Source organism: Rattus norvegicus, chromosome 1 (genome assembly GCF_021556685.1).
Source record: "Rattus norvegicus strain SHRSP/BbbUtx chromosome 1, alternate assembly SHRSP_T2T, whole genome shotgun sequence".
NCBI classification, from domain to species: domain Eukaryota; kingdom Metazoa; phylum Chordata; class Mammalia; order Rodentia; family Muridae; genus Rattus; species Rattus norvegicus.
The window spans coordinates 269,289,198-269,314,073 of record NC_141534.1 but is presented as its reverse complement, the minus strand read 5'-3'; the positions used below and the strand labels follow the sequence as shown (position 1 = coordinate 269,314,073).

Here is a 24,876-nt window from a genome sequence, read left to right as displayed (position 1 = left end):
TTTTTAAAGGCTTTTTCTAATTCAAAATAATAAAAACTTAAGGTGTTTGTTTGTTTTAAGAACAGGTTCCATGGGGTAGGGTTGACATTTCTGAGTCTGATTTTTTGCAGATTGAAAGGCTGTGTGATAGAAGAGGAACCACTCATAAACCTTTAGTTCCTTCACATGGGATCCAAAGAGTTCTCCATTGATGCTGTGCAGTGCGGCATGCTGCTGGCTTAGCACGTTCAGCTCTGAAAGCCCGTTTATAGTTATGTGGTGACTAATAAACAGAACACTCAACCAGTGATGGTTGGAAGCACAAGCAGCCCTACTGAGAAAGCTCTTTTCCATTTGAAAGGTATTAGCATTCTACTCTGGCATACAAAAGTTATTCAACTCAGGTAAAGAAAGAATAGTTAACTTCAAATTCTGGTTGGTTGGTTTGTTTTTTCATTAATAAAACTAAGGTTTTTCTTATAATTTTTGTCTTTAAACATCTAAGGTCAAATTTTGATTTTGCTCATGAATTTCACTTCACTTATAATATTCAGTTTTTATTTTTTATTTTAGAAGCAGCAATAGGATAGATAATTTAGACCTACAGTTTAGATGCTACTATAATCTTACACCATTTCAAACTTATTTGATCTTGCTTAACAGAGAGTTTGTTTGCCCTAAGAGTAAACTATTGGGTAAAGGGGCAGTGGACACCAAGAGCCCAAACAAGCCCTAGGCTAATGCTACAATCATGAGTATACTTCTCAAAGCTTAAGCTGATCCACTGTAGGGTAAGGTAGTAAGTGCTAAATAATTGTTGTTTTTAATACACCAGATCTTACCAAATTTGCCAAATTCAGGCAGAAGTCTAAATCTTTAAGTAAATAAAGAAATTCTATTTAATTGAGACCATTTTTCTTATATTTGGTTTTCAGATTTTTGTTTTAAGATTTATTTTATATATCAATAGACTGTCCTCTCTTCAGACACACCAGAAGAGGGCATCAGATCCCATTACAGATGGTTGTGAGCCACCATGTGGTTGCTGGGAATTGAACTTGGGACCTCTGCAAGAGCAGTCAGTGTTTTTAACCTCTGAGCCATCTCTCCAGCCCAGTTTTCAGATTTTTTTTTCCTTAAGAACAGTTAAAAATACTTACACTTTCTTAGACTTCATTGCAGCTAATGTACAAGTAGCTTTAAGTTAGAATTTTATATTAATTTTATGCCTTAATATTTTAAAGACCATTTTAGAGTCAAAGTACCCAAACTATGGTTGCCTGTTTGCCCTTTACAAAGGTGAGAGTGTTACTGCTGCAAGATGCGTCAGCTGTCCAGCACCTTGCTGAAGTTAAGTAGGAAAGGCCCCAGAAGACAGAAGCCAGCCTGTTGTTGGCTCTGTGTAAGGAATAGAGAGCTGAGGAAACTCAGGTGTTTGCCTGCTGAAGCTCCAGTCTTCCTTCTTGGAGAACGAATTCTAGAAATCTTTGAAACAACCGTCTCCTAAAAGTAAAATTGATCCACGTAAATTCACCTTCTAGGAAACCGAAGGGTCAGTTCTTTGCATCAGGGAAACAGGACTGATGTACCTTACACAGGTGCTCTTGGCTTTCACTACTTCCTTATTTTAATTTAAAAGCTTAATCTAGCAAAGAGTGTCAAAATTTACTATTTAGGGATTATGAGGAGATGATTAGATGCTTTTTAATTTTTTACTTTTGACTTGAAATGTCATACCAGAATTTTGCTAGACTAATAGGAAAAGTAAGTTATTTTAGTTGTGTTAACTTTCAAACTGTTTTGGGGAAATATGCAAAACTGTCTTAAAGTACTTATATTTTCTTACAAAGGACAGGAAGCCATTTTATTGAAGAAATGTTCTCCCAGGTCTAGGTTGCATATGTTAATGCATATTAACTTAAGAAGTAAGTATACAACTAGACTTATCGGGGGATGGAGTGTTGCATAATTTAAAAATTATAAAAAGTATCAGAACTAAGATTATTCAACTGGATTTAAAGCAAGCTGTTATCTTGAAATGCGGTTGCTTTCTAATGCTGCATCGGGAAGGATTCTCACTTGTAGTCTCAGCATTTCACAGCAGCAAAGATTTAACAGGCTCAGTATTACTGAGGTCTGCCCCCGAGGGTGCCTGTTTTATTTCACACCATGTTCCCAACACCTACAACAGTGTCGGTGCGGAAGAGCTGCCCCATGGATATCTGGCAGTGAACACTTTGGACTTTACTTTTGAGCTGGTTCCTTTGCATGCTGCTTATTTGATGACCTGTCACCAATTGTCTGTAGATTGAATTTATTTCTATTTATCGTGTTGTGAGCCAGCCCATGGTTTTGTTCTTATAGTCTAATTATGGGAAACTGGAAATAGTACTGAAAGCTGTTGTGTTTTTCAGTTAAGTAGTTCTGTGTGGAATAACTTTGTAGCAATAGGAGCGTTCACTACGGAATGAAAGAGGTATTGGAATAATGTTGGCATGATGCCTTTTTGCTGATTACCTATAGCTGTTGTGCTGCAGGCCTGATGTGTGTGTGAGTCAGGCCTGTGCTACTGTGTTAGAGACAGAAGGAAGGGCTTCCTGTACAGGGACAGCAAGTGATTGAGAGGAATTTCGTGATAGTAAATCTTTTCCTCATAAATAAGTTATTACAAAATCAGAGTAGCAGTGTATGTAGTAATCAATAAGCATACTTCAGTGTGTCTCTGTGACTGTGAAGTTGGCCTGTACCAGCACTCAAAACGGACTTGCAGCCCTTCCCTAGGTTTACTGTTTTCCCCTTTTGTAGCCTACTTGTAGTAGGCTGTCTAGTCCTCCATAAATTTCATAATAGCATTCCTTCTTTAAAAAAAAAAAAACCCAATACTTGGACAGTATCCAAATTGCTGTGCATCAGCGCCGCTAACTGGGGATGCCTGGAGGGGACTCAGCTGACTCTCGTCCCTAGTTAATGGTGAACAGATGAGCTTCTCATGAGATCGGTTGGTTTCTGTCTGCAGTTCTTACATACTCCTGGGTGTTGCCCTTGCTACATATGCAGCACAGTCCCTCCGTGACATTCTTCCTTTGGTCTCCGGTCAGTATTCACTGGGGCACCAACAAACAACTGTGCAGCCTTACTGGTTCTCAGATGCCAGTTTGTACACTGACCTTTCCACAGGTCAGGGCATAGCGAGAGACACTCTGTAAGTTATTTGGCTTTTAAGTATCGTCTTTAATTGATCAGATACACAAAACAAACTCTAAGCTTGGGTTAATAGCTTGTTTTGTTTGGTTTCTTTGTTACCTCGCTGAAGCTGCTGTAGAATGTACAATACATTTGCTGTTCTGTGCTGTCTGTACACTAACTGTCTCCTTACAGCCTGCCCACTAAATGCTGTCCACCCCAGATCATTTCATAGTTAGGTCTATCTGGTTATTGCCGTTATTGTCTGATGTTAAAGAAGTTTCAGTTCTGAGTAAATTTCCTTGTTCAAGAACAGGTGACTTGCCTCCTCAGAAGGGTGGGGAAAGGCTGGGTCTGCTCAGTGAGGTTAGGAGTGCTTTCCAGTGACAGACTGCCCTCATGCTTGTAATAGGGATGGTTTGGAGAAAGTGTGGCAGTAAAATGAAGTCCTCACCCATACTCTTCCTTTCCTTCCAGTAGACTGGAAAAACAGGGTTAAGTCTGTGCACTTGGCCTCTGTACAGTGAGTGTACGTGGTGGAGCAAGACATTGCAGTAGAGCAGCAGTGTTCTATGAATGTGGAAGCTTACATAACTGTCTCACTCAGGAATCCCAGGGATTTCATTAAGTAACAGCAAAAATCGTCTCTCTGTGTGTGCGTGTATGTGTGTGTGTAGGGGGGAGGGAGAGCCTAGATCTCCCTGAAGAAAACTTGAAGCTCTTACTTAGCCCTTAGCTGCTTGATGTAACAGTGTCTGCCTACTCTTCCTCCCAAGAGAGACAGCCTTGTCTCTTTTTCTCTGGCTAGCCTCTGTAGCATGAAGACAGGATTTCATTACCTGAAACTTTAAAGAAGGGGGAGGCCAGTCTGGGTGCAGGACTTCAGCTGGCCGTTTGATGACTGAAGGGGAGCTAAGTGTGTGGAATGCATAGCAACAGTGTCAAAGCGTCCTACCCTGCACACTTGCCCTCTTACGGTGGAAGGCTTACTTTACAGGGAGTTCCTGGTCCTATATACTTCATCACTTCTGAGTCCGGTGATTTGTCACTTGCCTTAGCAACCCTGTCCCCACCCCTAGGACTGTTACAAACAATCTGCCCTTCTGTTAACTACTTTGCCCTCTGATTTGAGATTACCAAAAGAGAACTGTGTGAGATCAAGAAGCTAAGTATTTATTCCAGGTGTGAGATGAGGCCAAGGCTGGGTGACAGGGAGGGATAGTGTCGGAAAGCAAGAGAACGGTTGTTTAAGAGGTTACGAAAGCAAAGGGACTAAGCCCATGATCCTGTGGATGGGGCACTCAGGCACATCATTAGAGGCAGGCTTGAGGGTTAGCCAGCATGAGTTGAAGACTTTGGAGAAAGCTCCACTGAGAACAGCTATTTTCAGGCAGACCACAATATAGCACAGGTGTATTATAGTTCCATGTCTGTAACTCAGGGTGCAGGACTGGAAACTCATCCAGGCATCAGCTCTGAGTTACTGCTCAGCTCAGCTAACTGGGCAACTGCTGTGAAGGGAGAAAGAGGTGAGAGTGAGCCCTGGGGTCCGAGGAAGCTGAGTGAAAGGACGTGTTTTTCTGTTGACAAGTCATGGCACACAAATAAGACTCTTAAAGTTGTTGATTACATTTCTTTTTACTTAACGGAATGCTGGAGGGTCACAATGCCTTTGTCTTCTGTTCTCTTCTGAAGGCATTCCTTATCTGTACCAGTGTGTATTCGTCTGCTGTGAGTTCAGCTTCATTTGGTAGAGCATCAGCTAGCCATGTTTAAAGCCACTGCAGGTTTCCACTTGTAAGATTTTAACCTTAGCAGCAGCATAGTATATCTTACGTTTACTGTATATCATATTACGTGTGGTATCTTTAAAAAGAGTCAGTTTGAGTGAGCTGTTTTTTGTATATCATATCACATGTTATATTTTTAAAGAAAATTACTTTGAGCTAGTTTGTAGGTTGCTTTGAGGCTAGTGTACCTGTCTGAGATTCATCTTTTTATTCCAAGATTTTGGAATAAATTACTCAGATTTTCAAGTGTTTGCTGCATTTATTTGTCTGGTCTAAAGTCTTTAATATCAATACCAGCTTGCTTATGAAGCATATACAGCATGGTGGTGTTGATTTGTGTCACTTGGAGGTAGGTAATACATAATTAAGTGATTAGAGCCTGAGTTCTGTGTCTGTAGGAACCATTGTCTCCACAGGTGGTCCAAAGGAACAGCATGTATGACAGACAAGATGGCCTTTTCTTCCTTAAAGTTGACTCCTTTCTACCATTCTATAATAATGTTCTTTAACCACTAGCCTTATTTATCTTATGCAGATTTTAGGTCAGCAAGTATTTGAGAACTCAGTAGGTACTGGGATTCATACTGTAAAATGTTTTACAAGCCCTAGACTTACTGTAATTCACCTTGACAAACTCCCTCCTCCTCCTCAGTGCTGAGGGGTCCATGCAGCCAGTCGTCTCTTCTGTTTCAGTAACCCTGACCGTCACCTTCCTCAAAGCTTGAAGTGAGCTTGTGTTTTCCAGTTGTAAAATGTAATCTTTTTTCCCATGCGTATACGTCATAACAATTCTTTCATTGATGCCGCTCATCTGCCCAGTTGCAGTCTCACCCCATGTCTGAGAACTCATCTGCCTGCACCCCTGAAGCTTGACCAAAGCCACAGGTGCTCTTTCATGAAACCACTCTGCTTTTTGTTTTCAAGACAGCGTTTCTCTGTGCAGCTCCGACCATTCTGGAACTCGCTGTGTAGATCAAGCTGGCCTTGAACTCAGAGATCCACCTGCCTCTGCCTCTGCCTCTGCCTCTGCCTCTGCCTCTGCCTCTGCCTCTGCCTCTGCCTCTGCCTCTGCCTCTGCCTCTGCCTCTGCCTCTGCCTCTGCCTCTGCCTCTGCCTCTGCCTCTGCCTCTGCCTCTGCCTCTGCCTCTGCCTCTGCCTCTGCCTCTGCCTCTGCCTCTGCCTCTGCCTCTGCCTCTGCCTCTGCCTCTGCCTCTGCCTCTGCCTCTGCCTCTGCCTCTGCCTCTGCCTCTGCCTCTGCCTCTGCCTCTGCCTCTGCCTCTGCCTCTGCCTCTGCCTCTGCCTCTGCCTCTGCCTCTGCCTCTGCCTCTGCCTCTGCCTCTGCCTCTGCCTCTGCCTCTGCCTCTGCCTCTGCCTCTGCCTCTGCCTCTGCCTCTGCCTCTGCCTCTGCCTCTGCCTCTGAGTATTGCCATCAAAGGTGTGCACTACCACTGCCTGACTAGAATTTTTTTTATTAAATTTTATTTTTAATTATATGTGTATGTCAGAGTTAGGGTTGTGCGTATGAGACCAGTTCCAGAGGAGGCCAAAAGAGGGCATCAGTTCCTCTGGAACTATAAGCACAGGCTGCTGTGAACCACCCAACAAGGGTGCTGGGAGCTGAACTTGAGTCCTTCATTAGAACAGTATGCACTCTTAACTGCTGTACCATCTCTCCAGCTCCTGGTAGGAGATTTTGTATTCTGTATGTCAGGGAATAATTTGAAGTTGACTAATTTTCCATAAAGACGATAGAGGAAGAATCTTTGTAAGTAATATAAAAAGGTATTCTTACCTAGTCACATAAAATGTTGTTCTTACTGACCTCGACAGTAGATAAGGCTCTGTTTGATTACACTAAAGAGAATGCTTACTTAGAAATATGTTGGGGAACTTCCCAGGTCCCTGTCAGGGGAAAGCTGCTCCTGTCACAGGTCAGCCTCAACTCGGTCTGCGCTCAAGCAGGTCTCTTTTCTAAGTTTATTTCTCGGTGGGCTTTGTCATCACTCACTGACGTGTCCTCTTGCTCTGAGGCCGCTGCCTTATGCTTTCTCTGCCGTCCTTTTGCCCATCTCCTTAAAGGACTTCAGTAGAGTGCCCCCTCAGAACTAGAGGCCATTCTCCTTTCTGATCTTCCCATCACATGTTCTGCCCCTTAACTAGTGAGGCCAGCTGGCCCATGACAGCAAAGAGGGAGACTGTGGTGGCCCCACTGGTTGTGTCTACTCTGGGTAGGCTGTTCTCTGTTTTCTGTAGGGGAGGCCCTTAGTAGAGGAATTGTGCATGGGATACTTCATGGGCATGTCATAGAGTGTGTGCAAAAGTGTGAAGGGTCTTAGTGTAATTTTTTTTAATTTGATTTCGTAGATGTAAATGAAGATCAGGAGCAGATTTGAAGAAATGCAAAGTGAATTGGTAGCAGTCAGCATGTCAGAGACGGAACACATAGCCTCCATTTCTTCTGATGCAACCACTGGGACAACATCCGAGTTGAAGGACGACTCACGCATCTCAGTTTCTGGTGATGAAAGCAGCAGATTAGAAACGGGATCTGAACTACTGTCACTGAACCCTGACAGAGTTTTATGTCAGACTACTGAACAGTGTAGTCAGAATGAGGTGCAGGAGGATGATGTGCAGGAAGGCCGTACTCCAGACTGTGGCAGTGCTGAGCATTCATGTGCTGAGACAGACACATGCCCAGAACATTCTGAGCAAATGGATGACTGTCCTGGCGGAAACTTCGCAAAACCAGTGTCCCACACCAGTGAGCCAGGACACATGGTAACACAGAGACTGGCAGAGTTCAAGTCATCTGCACCCACAGAAGCTGGTGATCCAAAGACCACCTCAGCAAGCCTCTATGATACAGACTGCACCAGGAAACTCATTTCAAAGATAAAGACTGTTTCAGCATCGGACGATTTGTTGGGAGAAATAGAATCTGAGCTCTTATCTGCTGAGTTGGCAGAGGAGCACCAAGTACCCAATGGAGTGAACAAGGGCGAGCACGCCTTAGCCCTGTTCGAGAAGTGCGTGCACAGCAGGTACCTGCAGCAGGAGCTCACTATTCAACAGTAAGTACTGCTGTGGGCGCCTTCCCCCTCTGCGGGCCAGCTCCCAGGAGGACCCTGCTGTCTGCTTTGGTTTCAGAATGCAGCCATTCAGAGTTGGTCTGTTTCCCCAGATAACTGAGCAGCTTCTGTGCTGTGGCTTACCATCGTAAAACAGTAGTAACTAGTGTAAGTTCATTAGGGAGCCATTCACGTTTTTCATTTTTGAAACAAGGTATGTCAAAGTAAATTCAAAGGAAAATTAAACGTCATGAAATTTAAGTTCAACAGCTTACAATTTAGAGAACAGAGGGGTTAGTAGAGCACATTCTGCTTTTAAATATCTATTTGTTGAGTGTTCCGATGAGTTTGAGTTCCTTCCACCTGTTTCTAATAGGATTGGTTCTAATATCTTTATTGTAAATTTTATTGTAAAGTGATACATAAGTTTGGGCCCCCTGTTACAATCTGTTAAGATAATACACAGTATCTCTCACTAAGTTACACACTTTTAAACTATGTTGTTCCTTCTCTTTTCATTTTAATTAATGAAGTGTGAGAGTAGAAAAGGGAGGCCCAGGGCCAGGAGAGGGTGATAGGATCAGACCACCTCCACGTGCTGTGTGATAGGCAGCCGCCTTTCCTCGCTTGTTCTCCTCCCTAGTCTGTTAACTCCATGGATGTCCCAAAGCGGCTCAGTCTTCATTGCTTTTCCCAGTGAACTTCAGTCTGCTGGTATTCATTTTCTTTTTTTTTTACTTTAAATTTAAGCTTTTTTAAATTTAAATTTTCTAGGAAAAAAAAAGACTGCTATGATATGAGGGGGTATGCACATGTACAAGTCAGAGGGAGCTTTGGGGAGACAGTTCCCCTGTCTACCTTTGTATGGGTTCTGGGGATCACATGCCTGTGAAAGTCCAGTGCCTTCTCAAGAGCACCTCTGCTCCCTTCGATCCTAACTGGGAATGAATACTGCTGACTCCCTGATACACTGCCTTCAGCTCTCGGACATCTGTGCTTCCGGCCCTTCTAGGCTTGGGGTAACTTCTTCACTCCCCTGAAGTCCGGACTTACTCTGATCACCCTCACCCACCCACACACAGTGATTATTTCTGAAGCCCTTATCTACTTTCCTTAGATCCTAACAGTTTATACAGCACTTTAAGATGCATGCATTTAATAATCCCATATGCTATTAATTATGAGACTGGCACATGTTAACTCATGGGATCTTATTGCAACATTTACTTCTCTCACTCATCCTGAAGTATGTGAGGTACCTGAGGCACACTAAGAAACTTGTTCCAGGTCAGATGCAAATAGCTACAAAGCTGAGCTTCTGACTTTGGCTTCAAAAGTTTTATCAGTTGTTACCGGAAATCGTCTGGCTGCAAGTTGTTGGATTTAACTAAAAAGTATTAGGAGTGAAAACAAGCCAGCTCTTTGTCCACTCAGCAGAGGGAGCAGCAGGCAGTAGAGTAGGAGGGAGTCAGCAGCAGCCTGGAACTTGCGGAGTCAGCTCTGAGTCAATGCTGTCATTGACTCAATGCTTGGCACTACTCTTGTGGATATGAAGGCGTCATCTAAGTGTTTATTGATAACCTGCATTGATCTTTTGTTTTATATATAGTACTTTTAATTTCAAATAAAACACTTGTTGATTCAGGTAAGCAACTAGATGTTTTTCTTAACCTTTGCTTCCATTTAATTTTTTATGAAGAACACTAAGTTTCAGTTCCTTTTATTGAAAATTTTATAAATGCATCTTTTCCCAGATGGTTTTATATTCATTCCCATTTGCTGAGTTTTGTTTGTTTTTTTCCTGGCACGGTTGTATATATTGTCATTGTGAAATGATTCTACAATCAAGCCAGTGTTTATCCTCTCATATAGTTAGTCATAACCCTTAAGATACGCCCTGCAAGTTTCCTGTTCAAAATACCATCTCCCCCTCCCTCCTCTGCGTCTGTCTTGCTCTATACCCTGCTCTCCCCTTCCCTTTCCTTCATTCTTTGCCTCGCCCCCTCTTTCTTCTTTTTTTTATCCTCTTCCTTTCTTTTATCCTTCTTTTGTCTAGAGGAGCTTAAACATGCTAGGTATGTACGCTGCTATGCCCCAGCCCGATCACAGCCCAATCACCACTGTGCTGTGCATTAAATCCCCCCCGAATTTGTCCAAACTTAGAAGTTTGTATCCTCTTGATCCAATCTCCTCTGTCTACTTTCTGGATCACTCCACTCTTTATTCTGTTATCTCATAAATCAGAAGTATCGTTCAGTGGCCCAACTTACACTAAACTCTTAAGAACAGTTGTCTGTGTGGAATGTGTACAAACCTTCTGAGAATAATAACAAAGAATACCAAAGAAACAAGTTAAAGCTATGGGTGTGGCACAGTGATAAGGTACCTGCCTAATGCGACTAATTGACCAGAGAATTTTTAATCTGGTGTATAAATCAACAGAGTGTAAGTACCTAGGCTTGTAACGAATCTGGCTACTCTTACCCTCCCTCTCATCTACTTGCTTCTCTTCTAGTGACAGACAGGCTTAGAGGCAGTTTACCCTCAAACACACTCAGTTACTCGATGGTGAGGACATGCTCAGAGAAGGCATCAATCATTAGGTGTGGGAAGTTCTTATCCAGTCTGGTACTTTATTCTAAGAAGATTACTTGAGAGTATTGATCACAGGTGTCTACATCTAATCTGTAGATAGATAATATTTCGTATCTTATTTCCCTTTTATATTTAGGTTAATTAAAGAAAATAAGAATCATCAGGAACTTATCTTAAACATTTGTTCAGAAAAAGACAATTTAAGAGAAGAACTGAAAAAAAGGACAGAAACAGAGAAGCAACATATGAACACAATTAAACAGGTAAAAAACAAAAGGCTTCCAAAACCATACTTAAATTTATAAACTCCTGAAAAACCCAAAGCATGTAGTAAAGAAAAGATTTCAACTGCAGGCCACCGCTTCATGTTTAGCTTGTTGGAATGATTCTAAATTATGTCATATAAATTATGATCTGCTTAACTGTCCCAAATATAGCACATTTTCTGCCCAAATAATGAAAAGGCTTGATTTAAGTTTTTAACCAATTAAGGGAAGAAGTAGTTAATAGAAACACCTCAACTTTCTGTCTGGCTTTGGGACACTTTCTCACTTGTGGTTTTAGCATGGCTTCTTCCCAGGGTTTGGTGAGTTCACTGTGAAGGTCATGTCAGGGCATCTGCACTTCCTTTCTAATGGTGTCTTTTCTGCATGGAGGCACAGGTAAGTGCTTAGGTTGGTGACAAAGCAAAAACTGCTCTTGCTTTTTCTGAGCTGCTTTCCTTCTGTGGACAGGGCATACATGTCCTGTCCTTATGTGGCAGAGCTCAGCACTGATGTGTTCTGAGAAGTGTATCTTGGGCCTTTCCTCCTTTGTGTGCTGTGAGACAGTAGGGACGCAGTCTTGGGCCGACAGCCCATCTAGAAAGCTGCTAATGAAAACATCAAACAGCTGTGGAGGAGAATAGGTTAAACCAAGTTTTCATTTTCTTGTGTTTCCCTATGTATTTATTGCTCTTTTACATATTTGGAAAAGACCGAGCTGTCATATGCAGTAGATAACTGTGATTTTTGTGTGCTTTAGGTCTAGCACACGTAAGTGAAACTTAAAAGGGTAAAAAACTTGTGAGGGACCTGAGGAGAATTGTCTGTATCTTACAGTCTTGCATTGTGTGTATTAATCAAAGTATCATTGGTCTTTCTGGGGCAGCTATAAAATATAACCTGGGAATCATTCTTTTTACAGTTGGAATTAAGAATAGAGGAGCTGAATAAAGAAGTTAAAGCTTCCAAAGATCAGCTGGTAGCACAGGATGTTACAGCTAAAAATGCCATTCAGCAAATCCATAAAGAGATGGCCCAGCGGATGGACCAGGTATTTCCTGTCACTATTAATTTGATAATTTGGTGCTTCTTGTTTATTAGACTCTAACAGTTGGGTGATGGCATCGCTGGCATTTATATAAAAACTTTTAAAGGAAGTTGAGGGCTGGAAGAATGACTCAACTGTGAAGATGCTCATTGGTCTCCCAGAAGTTCACAAGACTCCCAACCACCTGTCACTCCAGTGCCAGGGCTCTGATGCCCTCTTGTGGCTTTAAGAGCATTGGCATTGCATGTGCTCCTGACAGACACATACACATAAACTAAAAAGAAATCTCTATAAAAACAATGCTAAGGCAGCAATACATAAGTTTAAGTATATCCTAATTCTACAAAAAAAAAGTTAAATTAAGGAATAATTAAGGAATGAGTCATCTCTTCACCTGTGTCTCCAGTTTCTTTATATCTTTCCTTATTTCATAGCTGACATTTTGTGACATCACATATACATGTACTAGTGACTCATGAATGTGTATGAGTTTTTACCAGCCCCTTTTGTGTTGCTACAACAAAATACTTGAGTCTAGATACTGTTACAAAAAAGAAGCATATCTATGATAGTTCTAGAAGTCCAAGAGTAGGACTCTCTGCTAGAGAGAGACCCCTGGTGACCCGGAAGCCAGAATTCACTCTTCCAAGCTTCTGCCTACTGATTCTGACAGCTGACCCTTGCAAGTGTGAGGTTAAAGAAGTTTGTCAACATGGACCATGATCCTGGGGCCTAGAATGGCACAGAAACCTGCAAGAAAGCAGATATAGAGAAGGGAGGGTGTTTCATAGAAACCACAGCAAGCAAAGTAAAGAGTAAGAAAGGGCTGGAGTACAGCACAAGATAAATCCTAACACCCAGGGAGTAGTATTCGTTTGTTTGTGTTTGCATTTGAAAATAAGTTTTCATTAATGCCAGGTAATGTTTTCTTTCCAAGGCCAATAAGAAATGTGACGAGGCCCGCCAGGAAAAGGAGGCGATGGTAATGAAGTATGTGAGAGGCGAGAAGGAGGCTCTAGACCTTCGAAAGGAAAAAGAAACCCTTGAGAGGAAACTTAGAGATGCAAGTAAGGAATTGGAGAAAAACACTAACAAAATTAAGCAGCTGTCTCAGGAGAAAGGGCGGCTGCAGCAACTCTATGAATCGAAGGTATAACTGTGCCTGATTTGAAGGTCACGCCTTTGCTTTTCCTTAGTCCCACAGTGGTGTAGAACTTAAGCATTCAGACAGGACGAGCTCTCACTAGCTTACTCAGGTGGCTTTGGGTGTGTCAGTCCTCCCTGCAGCTAGAGAGGTTTGCTGGGGGAAAGGGAAGTATTGACAAGTGTTATTAGTTACATTGTCTTAATCCTTTTTTAAAACTTTCTTTTAGAGTCTACTGGAAAAATTAGTTTATGTCTGTAAAAATTATGTTTTGCTAAGATAGGTCCTCATCAGTGTCAGTTGTGAGTAGCTTTACATCAGAAGTATAATTTGGCTAGAGCCTATTTTGGTTTTTTATGTAATACATATTCCCCCTGCAATGTGAGAGATTGGATGTAGGGCTTTGTACAGGCTGGTAGCGTCTCCTCTCCTGAGCGGGATTCCAGGCCATAGTGCAGCACAGTTCACCAGAAAGCACAGTTGGTATTTGTCTTATGGAAAACATTTCTTCTAGAGTGGCCCTGGAAGGCTGACTGACTGAAGCGGGAGCTCTTGAGAGCACTTGCTGTTACCTGTGAGGAAATGCTGTTACTGTCCTCAGGGATTGTAGCAGACCAGTTCAGCACCTTACTGCCCTCAGTTATGCAGAATCAGGGTGTGTTTGTCTTGCACTGTACCCACTGGCTAGTCTAAGTAATAATTCTCTTCCTGCCTATTGATTTGAGTTGGGGCTTTATTACTCTCTTATTATTTGAGCCTTAAGTCAGCTTTATGGTCCCTGGGCCGTCGTAGACCTGCTCTGGAATGGTTGTGTTACTGCACAGGGGACAGACAAGGTGCACAGTTGATTATTTAAGTGAAAAATGACGATGTCTTTTTAGGAAGGCGAAACAACCAGACTCGCCAGAGAAACTGAGAAATTAAAGGAGGAGATGAACTCTCACATCATTAAAGTAAAGTGGGCGCAAAACAAGTTAAAAGCTGAAGTGGACTCACACAAGGTGAGTGTGGCTGTGCTGTGGGGTAGCGGGGAGGGTGAGAGCAAGTCGGCTGCCAGTGAGGCGGGTTCCTGCCGAGTCGTCTGCATCAGCATCAGAAAGACTTCTGGCGTGGCTTAGAATGTTAAGTTTATAATCCATAGCTTATTGTGGAATACTTAAAATTCAAGGGAAGGAAAAATATTTAATATGTGCTATTGGAATTAAAGTGAAAAAATTAAAGTGTCAATTATGTTGATTCCCATAATTAGAAAATGCTTGTTCATATTTAAATATAATTAATATTAATAGCTTATCTGTTTTTATAAACTTGCTACTATGCTAACAAAAATTGTGTATGTACATGATACCCGTGTTAGATGTTGAACCAGGGCTCTCTGGCATGCTGGTCAGTCACCGTAATCACCTGCTGGGCTGCTTGCTGCAGACACCATCTTACCTTCGAATTAATATCATGAAGTGCACTTGCGACGTCCAAGGCTGGGGAGACGGCTCAGCCTTTAAATGCTAGTCACCACCAAAAATGATGATGTTGGATAACAGATAGCATAATTTAAACCCGGATAGAGCTGGTTTTGGAGAAATAAGTTAGCAGATGAGAGATGGATGGTAAAAATCAACTTGAATGTGACCCAAATAGAAGGGTGGTGCTATGGACTAGTGTGTCACTTTCTAGGGTTTCTAAACTGGGCTTAATGATACAGTGTGAAACATAGTTCCAGGATGCCTTCTGAGAGATTGGTTCCCAAGTCAGTTAGGTTGTTGTCAGTTGCCTTTGGATGTTTGTATGTTGGTGTCAGGGAACTGTAGGTAGTCTGTGTTGAGTGGTCAAAGGTAGGTCAGCAGCATGGTCTGCTTCCGGTACTCAAGATCCATCACTGAGTGAGGAACTACAAAGAACTCCCAGAAAGCAGTGGGGCATCCCACCTCAGCTTCTCAAGAGTTCTCTATACTCAGAGTTACACAGTGAGGAGTTAAAAATTGAAACCCATAAAGAATAATTTCTAACTGCCTGAATTGCTTTAAATTCGGAGCAGAGCACTCAGTCGTTTCTGCTGCCTGGCACACACTAGAGCACTAGAACCTCTGAGTGTGGTCTGTGTTGCATGTGTTGTTCTGCTCAGTTGCCTGAAGCCTGGGCCTGTGCATCCTACAGTCACGGTGGCTCCTGCTAGTGCCGCCCGCAGTTTGCCGCCCTCAGTCACACATGGCTCGTCAGCTTCCTTAGCTAGGATTTAGAGCCAACCTGATGGCAGCGCTGCCACTTCAGCCACTTAGTAAGCTGCTGTCTGTCTGATCCAGTCATATCCTTCCACCCTAGACTAGCACCCCCTCAAAAATACAGAAATTGAAAATAAAACAAAACCGCATGTACACACAAAGGGGAAAAACAGTAAAAATACGTGAAGGTTTTCAGACTTGAGACAAAGACAGCATAGAATAGTGAACTCTAAGTGAAGCGAAACAAAACAGATCAGTGCTGGGTTCTGGCTGCAGCACTCGATGAGGAACAACACTAAACCTAGCAGTCTTCCTGGATTGAGGACGTACAGTTCAAAGTATGGAGAAGAGGAGGGCAGCATTCCAGAAGTACAAAAGGAATAGAGCCCAACCTCTGGAGCTCACACAGGACTCACTGTTAATACCGACCAGAGTGCAGTAAATTATGTGCTAAATAAATTAATATAAATATTTAAATGATTTTAAAAACTTTGCTTAAGAATGCATTTCATCGTGTTTAGCATCCAATGAAAAATTACCAGTGTGCAAAGAAGTAGGAAAATGCAGTCTATAAAACAAAGGAGTGACTCAGTATAGAATCTCTACAGACATAAAGACAGGTTTGACTCAGATAGAGGAGACATGGAATGTATCTAAAATTAATAAGGATACAGTGTTCTTAATGCAAAAGGTATTGTGCAGAATTAACAGAAGATGAAATACTGCAGAAGACAAAATCATTGAGTTAAATAGTTGGAGACAGGCTGGGATTATAACTCAGTTGATAAGAGTTGAGAATGCATGAAGCCTGGATTCGATTTCCATATGACCCCAGCACTTAGATAGTGTTCAAGGTTACCTGAGCCTCATAGCAAGTTTGAGGCTAGCCTCGGCTGCATAAAGCTCTTTCTCAAAACAAACAACAACAAATTAGCAGTAACAAACTTCATGCATGTAATTCCCAAATAGATAACTTAGTAGACCATGAGATACTGATGTCCTTTATACCTGACACCTAGTGTAACATGAGACGCCTGTGTTCAACTCTATACCTGATGTCTTCAATAATTTACAGCAGCTTAAGATAAGCTAACAAAGTGTTCTTCCTCCACCACCTCCCTATCTGGATAAATGACAACCCAGTCTTACTTTCAGGACAAAATGCTTGGGTTCAACCCTGTCTCTCGCTCAGCATATCCAGCTCTCTCTCATCTTGCACTTTTCGAGCTTGTGCACACTGAAGCTGCTTAGCCTTCCCGCCTGCTCTCCCATGCTTGGTCGTCGCTTCATTTCTGTTCCTCAGCATCTGTCCCTAATGTCATAAGCGTCCATGCCTTTACTTGTGTGCTTCGTTTGTTTGTTTACCTCGAGCAGCAGGCTGTCAGCTTCTTGAGAGTAGAGATTTGTGTTTGCTTCCACCACTCTTTCCTTCGAGGGTAGAACAGTGCCTAGAAAGGCTGCAGAGATGCTTCAGTGGGTCAGGGTGCTTGTTGTGCAAATGAGAACCTGAGGGCAAACTTCCAAAATCCCATGTCCAAACAGGGGCACTTGTGTGTGTCTTACGTACGTGCATGTGTGCATGTGTGTTATGTGTGTGTGTTGTGTGTGTTGAGATGGGGGCTTATACAGGAGAATCACCAGAAGCTTGTAGGCTGGCTAGTCTGGTGCTTGCATCTGCAACAAGGTAGAAGGTGTGGACTGACAGCTGAGGTCCTCCTGTCAGCTCTGCACATGTGCACACTGGCATACAAGATTTAATAGAGAGGAGCAGTGTCTGCAAGTGCTCAGCTGATAGGCAGAAGCTATGCAGTAAGCATCCTTAACCTGACACGATGGGATTGTGTTTTCAGTTACTCAGATGTGCAGTGTTATCTGGCACACAGGAATCTCGCTTGCTGGATTTAGGGCGTTGGAGCAGACTAGAACCAGGTCATTTGTGTCTTAGCTACAGTCGTGAGGATGGAGAACCACAGTTGTCTAAGATTACCTAGTCTAAGATTCAGGTTATTGCGTTATTATATTTTAAGTGATACTGGCCACTGACTATCAAAGACCAGTGCCTCAAGGTAGATAGGTGCTTAATTATGTGATGTTAATTGTTAAATTGGCATATGAAGTAGTGTGTGAAGCCTAGGTGCAGGGCAGGTGTTGACGAGAGAAAGGCTAAGCTGTGCAAGTCTAAGAACAAGAGAGAGATGTAGAGGGAGTGGGACACTGAGCTACCCAGAGCAGAGACCTCTTCCGGACAGCAGAGCAGAGGCTGGCGCCTGGGTCTCCACGTGGCAGCAGGAGTCAGTCATTACTTTTCGCATTGCTGTGCCAAAAAGGAAGGAGGGTCTTTTTGACCCATGGCCCTGCATTATAGCAGGAAAGGCAGGACCACCAGTTTGAGGGCCTTGATCATATTGTATCTGCAGTCAAGAAGCTGGGGGAGAGATCTGGGGGAGAGCAGGAAGCAAGCAAGGAGTAAGGAAGATAGAATATACAAAAGAAAGTGTGGATGTTTTCAGTGGGATTCAGGGCCAAGGGACATTTGAAGAGTTGGGCAGTCAGGACTAGAACAGGTGAGAAAAAATTAGAATGAAAGAAAAAAGCAGCGGGTTTCGATGAGGGTAATTCCTAAAAATCCTGTATGAAGAATTGCCATTTCAGCAGTCTCCAAACAGAGGTTGTGTTAATAGCATCGTTCAATCAGAAGGGAGCTACAAATGGATATCAGCCACTACCAGAGATTCTCTGGGGTGTGCAAAGAACCATTGGAAGACTCTGCTTTTCTTATCGCTGGAGTCATTTGGAGGACTCTGGGGAAGACTGTTGATTAACTTAAAGTCGGTCAGTCTCACTGTTAGCCATTTTCCCTGTCAGAAACAAGCAGACTGTTAGGCTCCTGCTTAGTCCCCAGTCTAGTGCTACAGCAGTATCTTAGTTAGGGTTTCCAGTGCTGTGAAGAGACACTATGACCACAGCAGTTCTCAGAAAGGAAAACGTTTAATCGGGGACTGCATCAGAGGTTTAGTCCACAGTTGTCATGGTGGGAAGCATGGCAGAGTGCAGACAGACATGGTGCTGGTAAGGACTGAGCGTACACTTGTGTCCTTGGGTATCAGGAAGGGTGAGCTTTGAAACCTCAAAGCCTGCCCACAAGGATTCACCTCCCCATGAGTGTTACTGAGCCCCCACAAGCGAGGAACTTCTTGGTTCTCATGTCCTCCATCTTACTGTGGCTGATGTTGTGTCTGTCACGTCACTGCAGGAGACCAAAGATAAACTCAAAGAAACAACCACAAAACTAACCCAGGCGAAGGAAGAAGCTGAGCAGATCCGGCAGAACTGTCAGGATATGATAAAGACATATCAGGTACGCATGCTGTGATATAGATCAGCTATCAGAACTGTTTCCGTACGCCTTCCAGATCTGCCAGGTTGGAAGTGAACATGCATTTCTTAAGCAGTTAGTTAAAATGCAGGTTAGTTCCTGGGTTGAAGCACTGGCAATTCAAGGTGGGGAGGTGGCGGAGCAAGCTTGAGGACCTGAGCATCTCAGACAAAGCTGACTGTGGCCATGTGAACCCTAACCTCAGTATTGTCAGGGTGAGGAGAGGTGTGGCAGGCAGGGGCTCCATGCAGCTCACTGGCCAGCGTCCATCAGTTCAGGTTATATGATCTCCTGTCTCAAAAATAAAGTGGAGAGCGAAGAGGCTTGGTGTTACCTCTGGCCTCCATGGCACACAGGTGTGCACATACATGCACACCACATGACTTTTTTGTTGTTGTTGTTGTTTTTTTAAGAGACATGGACCTTTATATTTTATACATTTTCAAATATCAGATACCAAAACTGAGTATTTACCTCTAAACACCAAGATAATATAACCCTGGCCCGGGACCTATACCACTCTTAGTCCTGACAATAAAGCCTGATGGTCAGCAGCACGCATCACACATACACACGTATGCACACGTATCAGAGACTTTCCCATCAAAAAGCGGTAGAAAACACTGGGCTACGTTTTACGCTCAGAGTTCACTGTTCTGTTTCTGACCAGTTAACAGTTAAAGTCCTTCAGTGCTTTCCCCAGTTTCACTTTTTAGTAAACTTGAGGGCAAAGCTTTGTTTGGTTTCAAAGTAAACTTTTCATTGTTTTCCATTAGGAATCCGAAGAAATTAAGTCCAATGAGCTTGATGCAAAGCTCAGAGTCACAAAAGGAGAACTTGAAAAACAAATGCAAGAGAAATCCGACCAGCTGGAGGTGAGGCCTTTAGTTCCTCCACATGCCGCACTCTACAATAAACGGTGATTGGCTGGGCTGTGATGCAGGAGGAGGAGTGGAGCACGTGTGCCGTCCACACCTAAGGGAAACAGGCTCCCGGGCTGTGCTCTGAGGGTCTGTGTCTCTTCCAGATGCATCATGCCAAGATAAAGGAGCTAGAAGATCTGAAGAGGACGTTTAAGGAGGGCATGGATGAGCTACGCACACTGAGAACAAAGGTAAAAGCAGCTGCTCGGTCCTAACTCCAGGGGACGGCCACTCTGAGCTTACTCTGCTCGGTCCTAACTCCAGGGGACGGCCACTCTGAGCTTACTCTGCTGCTTAAGGTGTTCACAAGCAATAATTAGAAATCTTTCAAAATAAAGGAACTTAGGAACAGAATAGCATTTTCTTAGCCATGCGCTGGCTGACTCTTGTTGAGCTGAAGGATATTAGTCACTGGAAGTGCTTGCCATGCGTCCCTGTCCATGGCACACGTCAGTGTCTGTACCTTATATCTGCGCTTTGGAGCTGAAGACAGCAGAGCAGTTGGCAGGATGTGTGGACCTCACAACACCCACCCCTATGTTGGCATAAAACTCCCTTTAAGACTGAAAACACTTCTTCTGGCTGTATTTAATAGTAATTTCTAACAATGTTAGTGAATTCTGTGGTTATGATCTGTGGTCAGAGTAATCCCCTCGCTGTCCCCACATGTCTGTCATTTACCTAGAAGTAGGGTTTTTGCAGGCACAGTGAGTTGAAACGACAGCACAGTACCCAGTGAGTACTCTGTCTGCCCTGTTCTCCCTCGGGTGTCCATTGCAGGGTGGGAAGTTGTTCTTGCTCAGGTAAGGAGACAGGAAGTTGGTGAAACCAAGCAGCTTCCTGTCTTCTTCACAGCGGCTCTACTGCAGCTGTTGCCTCAGGTTACCGATGTGTCCGCCCTGTTGAGGTTATTCATGTGGAACACAGTGGTGTGTGCTTGAGCTTGACTGTGATCATTTCACAGACGAAGTGTCTGGAAGATGAACGTCTAAGAACCGAAGATGAGCTGTCAAAGTACCGGGAAATCATCAACCGGCAGAAAGCCGAGATCCAGAATGTATGGGACAAGGTGAAGGCCGCACAGCAGTTACAGGAACAGCTTTACAGGTAAGCGATGAACAGAGGCTTCCACATGCTGCCTCAAGATGGCGTCCCTGAGTGCCACGCTGAGTCACACGGGAGCCATTTTTACAGTTCTTCTAGTTAACTGATCCTCAGTTTGTGGCTTTGAACTTTGTATTGTCATGGCATCTAAAAGTTAAATCAAAGTTTATATTTCATAGACACCGACAGGAACCATTTGTAAATGGGATGCATTTAGTTCATCTGTTCCCCGGCTTCATACTCTCTCTTCTAAGAGGGAAGCCTGAATTATGCACCTAGATCTTTAACTTTGTGTGTGTGCCTGAGGTCAGAAGTGGATGTCATTCCTTGATGTCCCAGACATCATTTAAACTTGGTTCACGACATCCTCTAGCAGAGCCTGGCAGAGTTGATTCCTATTGACCTGAGTGTTGCTAAAGAAAGGTTTCTCCCCTCCCTCCCTCACCATCACCATCCCCAGTAGGGATACCAGTGACCAGCCATGTCTCTTCTGGGTTGTACTGCTTTCTCTCTCCTAACATGATTAATTACGTTATTCAAGCTGCTGGCTTCCACAACCATTCTTTTCTGTCATTGTGCAAGAAATGCTTCTACTCTGAATTGGATTATTCTCTCCACTTCTGCTGTGGGTCCAAAGCCTTTTTCCTCTTAGCTTTCTTGATTATTCCTTTATCTCTTGTCCTTTATAAGGTTTTTTTTTTTTAAATTTGTGTGTATGAAAGTTTGCCTGCCTGTGTGTGTGTGCACAACATGCATGGATGGTACCTGTGGAGGCCAGAACAGAGAGTGAGATCTCTGAAACTAGTTACAGACAGTTGTGAGCCACCACATGGGTGCTAGAAACCAAACCTGGGTGCTCTGAGTGAGCAGGCAGTGCTCTTAACCCCTGAGCCACCTCTCCAGACCTTGTGAATGGAAGGCCTTTTAGAACACAGGCACACTGATCCATTGAGTTGTGTCTGTTTGCACAGTGCAGGGACAAAGTACAACTGAGGCGAAAAAGAATGCCAACAATGGGCTGCAAGCATAGCTTAGAGCCTGACCTGTTTGCTACCTGCCCTTGTGTGGGATGGCAGTCACTTCTGAACTCTGGCCTCCTGCCTGCTCACTCACTGTCTCTGAGAGAGCTGGGCCCTGCTGCTGCGTTAGCCTTTCTCACTCACTGTCACAGCTCTTCCTATAACATGAAGCCGACATGATGACGTGATGTCCGAATGGGTGAATGATTACATGGTCTTCTGTAAAGCATTCTGAAATGAAAATTCCCACACTATTAATGTAATGCTCTTTAGTAGCTTACTTAAGTTTTCTTAAGTATAAACTTTGTTTTTTAGTGGTAAACAAGAAATTGAACATTTGAAGGAAGAAATGGAAAGCCTTAATTCTTTGATTAACGACCTACAAAAGGACATTGAAGGCAGCAGGAAAAGGGAGTCTGAGCTCCTGCTTTTCACAGAAAAGCTCACTAGTAAGAATGCACAGCTGCAGTCTGAGGCCAGCTCGCTGCAGGCACAGGTGGATAGCCTCTCCTGCAGCGAAAGTCAGCTGCAGAGCCAGTGCAAACACATGAAGCAGACCAATGGTGACCTGGTGAGCATAAGTACACATCTCGTTCCTCCTCCCCTCCTCCTCCCCCTCTTCTTCCTCCTCCTCCCCCTCCTCCTCCTCCTCTTCCTTCCCCTCCTTCCACCTCCTCCCTCTTCTTTCTTCCCCCCTCCCCTCCTCTGCTTCCCGTCCCTTTGTCTCCTTCCTTCTCCTTATTTCTTCCTCCTCCCCTTCCTCCTTCCTTCCTTCCTTCCTTCCTTTCCTCCTCTTCCTCCTCTTCCTCCTCTTCCTCCTCCTCTTCCTTTTTATGGGCATTTTGCTTACATGTGTGTCTGTGCACCACATATGACGAGTGCAGACGCCAGTAGAGGGCATGGTAACCTTGTCCCTGGAAGAGCAGCCAGCGTTCTTAACTCCAGTCCTCACATTTACTTCCTAGACCAACAGAGCAAGATTGAATTTCTCTAGTATTATCAAAGTATAAGTGATGATTCTTTTAGTGATGTCTGGTCCTTTTAAATTGTAAAAAAAAAAAAATTTGTTTTCTGTTTAATGGATATAATTTATATAATAGAATTTTTCTAAACGGATAAACAATATTACACTTTGGAAAAATAAGGAACCATGATTTCTGTCATTCCTGACTGGAATCACCTTTTAAGGTTGGTCTTTCTTTTTTCTTTCCTTTCCTCCCCTTTCCTTTCTTTTCAATAGTTTAAAATGGTTTAATATTCCTGAATAATAAAAGTATCCTCTCGTTGTCCATAAAATAATTTGAGAAGTGGGGCACGTGGGGTTGGAGCGCAAGCCTCAGCATTGAATGCATAGGCAAGTGGGTCTCTGATAGTTCAAGGATGGTTTGCATAGTTCCCAGGCCAGCCAGGAATACGGTGAGACCTTGTCCCCACCCCCCTAAAATTCCAAAAATTCATAGACTCCCATTGCAGCCGTATCCCACACAGAACATCACACTCGTGATGTTCCCTGTCCTGCTTGCCGCTGGGTGAAGATGGTGGGCAGGAGCTCACCAGCACAGCCTACTAAGTAAGGGCACTCACAGAAGACTCTTCTCCCTTACTATACTGTAAAGCTGTTAAACTGAGCAAGAACTAACATTTAAAAAGAAATCACTTTTTTTTTTTTTACTTTATCACTCTTACAATTCAGGAGAGCAGGTTGCTCAAAGAGGAGGAACTTCGAAAAGAAGAAGTGCAGAGTCTGCAAGCCGAGCTTTCCGCTGTGCAGACGGAAGCCAGAGCCTTGAGCACCCAGGTGGAAGAGCTGAAAGATGAGTTAGTAACACAGAGGCGCAAGCACGCCTCTAACGTCAAGGACCTCAGCAAACAGCTTCAGCAAGGTACCGGTGTCTTGCTTGTTGGTTCCCAGCGCATGTCTGTGTCTGGGCGCTGGTGCTGAGATTCGCAGTCTGTCTCTGCGCTCCCACATCCAGGCTGTAGGGTTGCTTGTTCTCCTTGAGGCAGAGCTTGCTCACTTCACACACCGGGTGTTCTGCCTTAGGAGTAAAGCAATGGGCCTCTGTGCCCAGCCGTACGTTCAGTATCCACAGACTCACTCACTAAGATTGCTCAGCTTGCAGTCCTGTGAGTCTACGTTCCGTGCTAAAGCCTGCTTACCCAGAAAGCCACAGAGTGAGCGGCCAGTCGGAGGCTCTTAAGCCTTTTACATTGTATTCTGCTACCTGCAAAAGTTGTATAAGTGCTTTTTTCTTTTTTTCCTACAATTCATGGAGTTTTATATTTAAAATATAAATTATTTTATAAGTTTTAGAGAACATGAGAAAGATCTGCCTTTAAATTGTAATCTAAAAAGCACTTCTAATGATCTCTGAAGTGATTGATTTCCAAACGCTCGCTGATCACTGCATCTTGAGAAAGATCTCAGCAGTACTGTGAACCACCAAACAGCCTAGCCGCCACAGCCGTTACTCCTGGAATCCTGAGTCCCATTTCTCAGTGAATGCCTGTAATCACAGCAGGAGGATCAGAGTCATCCTCAGCTCCATAGTGGGTTCAAACCCAGCCGATCACATCTGGCCCTTTCTTTAAAAACAACAAAACCCCAAGCTGTCAGGTGTGGCGGTGCATCCCTTCATCCCTTTACCTGGGAGATAGAAATGGGAAGATCTCTGGCTTCAAGCTCAGCCTGGTCTATATAGTGAGTTCCTGGAAAGCTGAGACCCTGTCTTGAAAAAGAAGAAAACAAAACAACCAAAACCACAAATTCAGAATGGCTTTTCAGTGTCTGCCATATGCTAGGGTGAAAAAGACACACAGCAGCCTTGTATCTGTGTGCCCTGCTCTGTGTTTAAAATAGGAAGAAGTGTATAAGGTGAGGCCGGGGGTTACTTAACGTGACTGGAGTTAGGTAAAGATGGAGTTTTATGAGTGCAGGTGTCTACAGCACTTGCATGTCTACTGTTCAGACTGCAGAGGAGGGCGTCAGATCCTCTGGAACCGGACTTACAGATGGTTGTGAGCCACCATGTGGCTGCTGGGATTCCCTGGGTCTTCTGGAACAGCAGTCAGTGCTCCATCTCTCCAGCCCTGTTTTTACACCTAACTGAAGGCAAGTCTAGGAGAGATTTCTGAAACAGAGGGATCTCCATGTCTGCAGCT

The 24,876-nt window shown here is 43.7% G+C and overlaps 1 protein-coding gene across 9 annotated transcripts in view; it reads left to right on the top strand.

The window, feature by feature from the left end:
* Ccdc186 (coiled-coil domain containing 186) overlaps positions 1 to 24,876 on the top strand; it is a 33,571-nt gene that overhangs the window by 1,216 nt on the left and 7,479 nt on the right. For 3 of the 9 annotated variants that reach the window (XM_087575539.1, NM_001427749.1, XM_087575572.1), the window contains 11 exon segments: positions 7,317 to 8,026; positions 10,755 to 10,881; positions 11,804 to 11,932; positions 12,867 to 13,079; positions 13,955 to 14,074; positions 18,546 to 18,650; positions 19,445 to 19,543; positions 19,696 to 19,782; positions 20,556 to 20,698; positions 22,030 to 22,285; positions 23,408 to 23,597. In XM_087575539.1, the coding sequence (XP_087431665.1) occupies positions 7,323 to 8,026; positions 10,755 to 10,881; positions 11,804 to 11,932; positions 12,867 to 13,079; positions 13,955 to 14,074; positions 18,546 to 18,650; positions 19,445 to 19,543; positions 19,696 to 19,782; positions 20,556 to 20,698; positions 22,030 to 22,285; positions 23,408 to 23,597 (2,173 nt within the window). In that variant the 5' untranslated portion in view covers positions 7,317 to 7,322. 9 annotated transcript variants of the gene reach the window in all.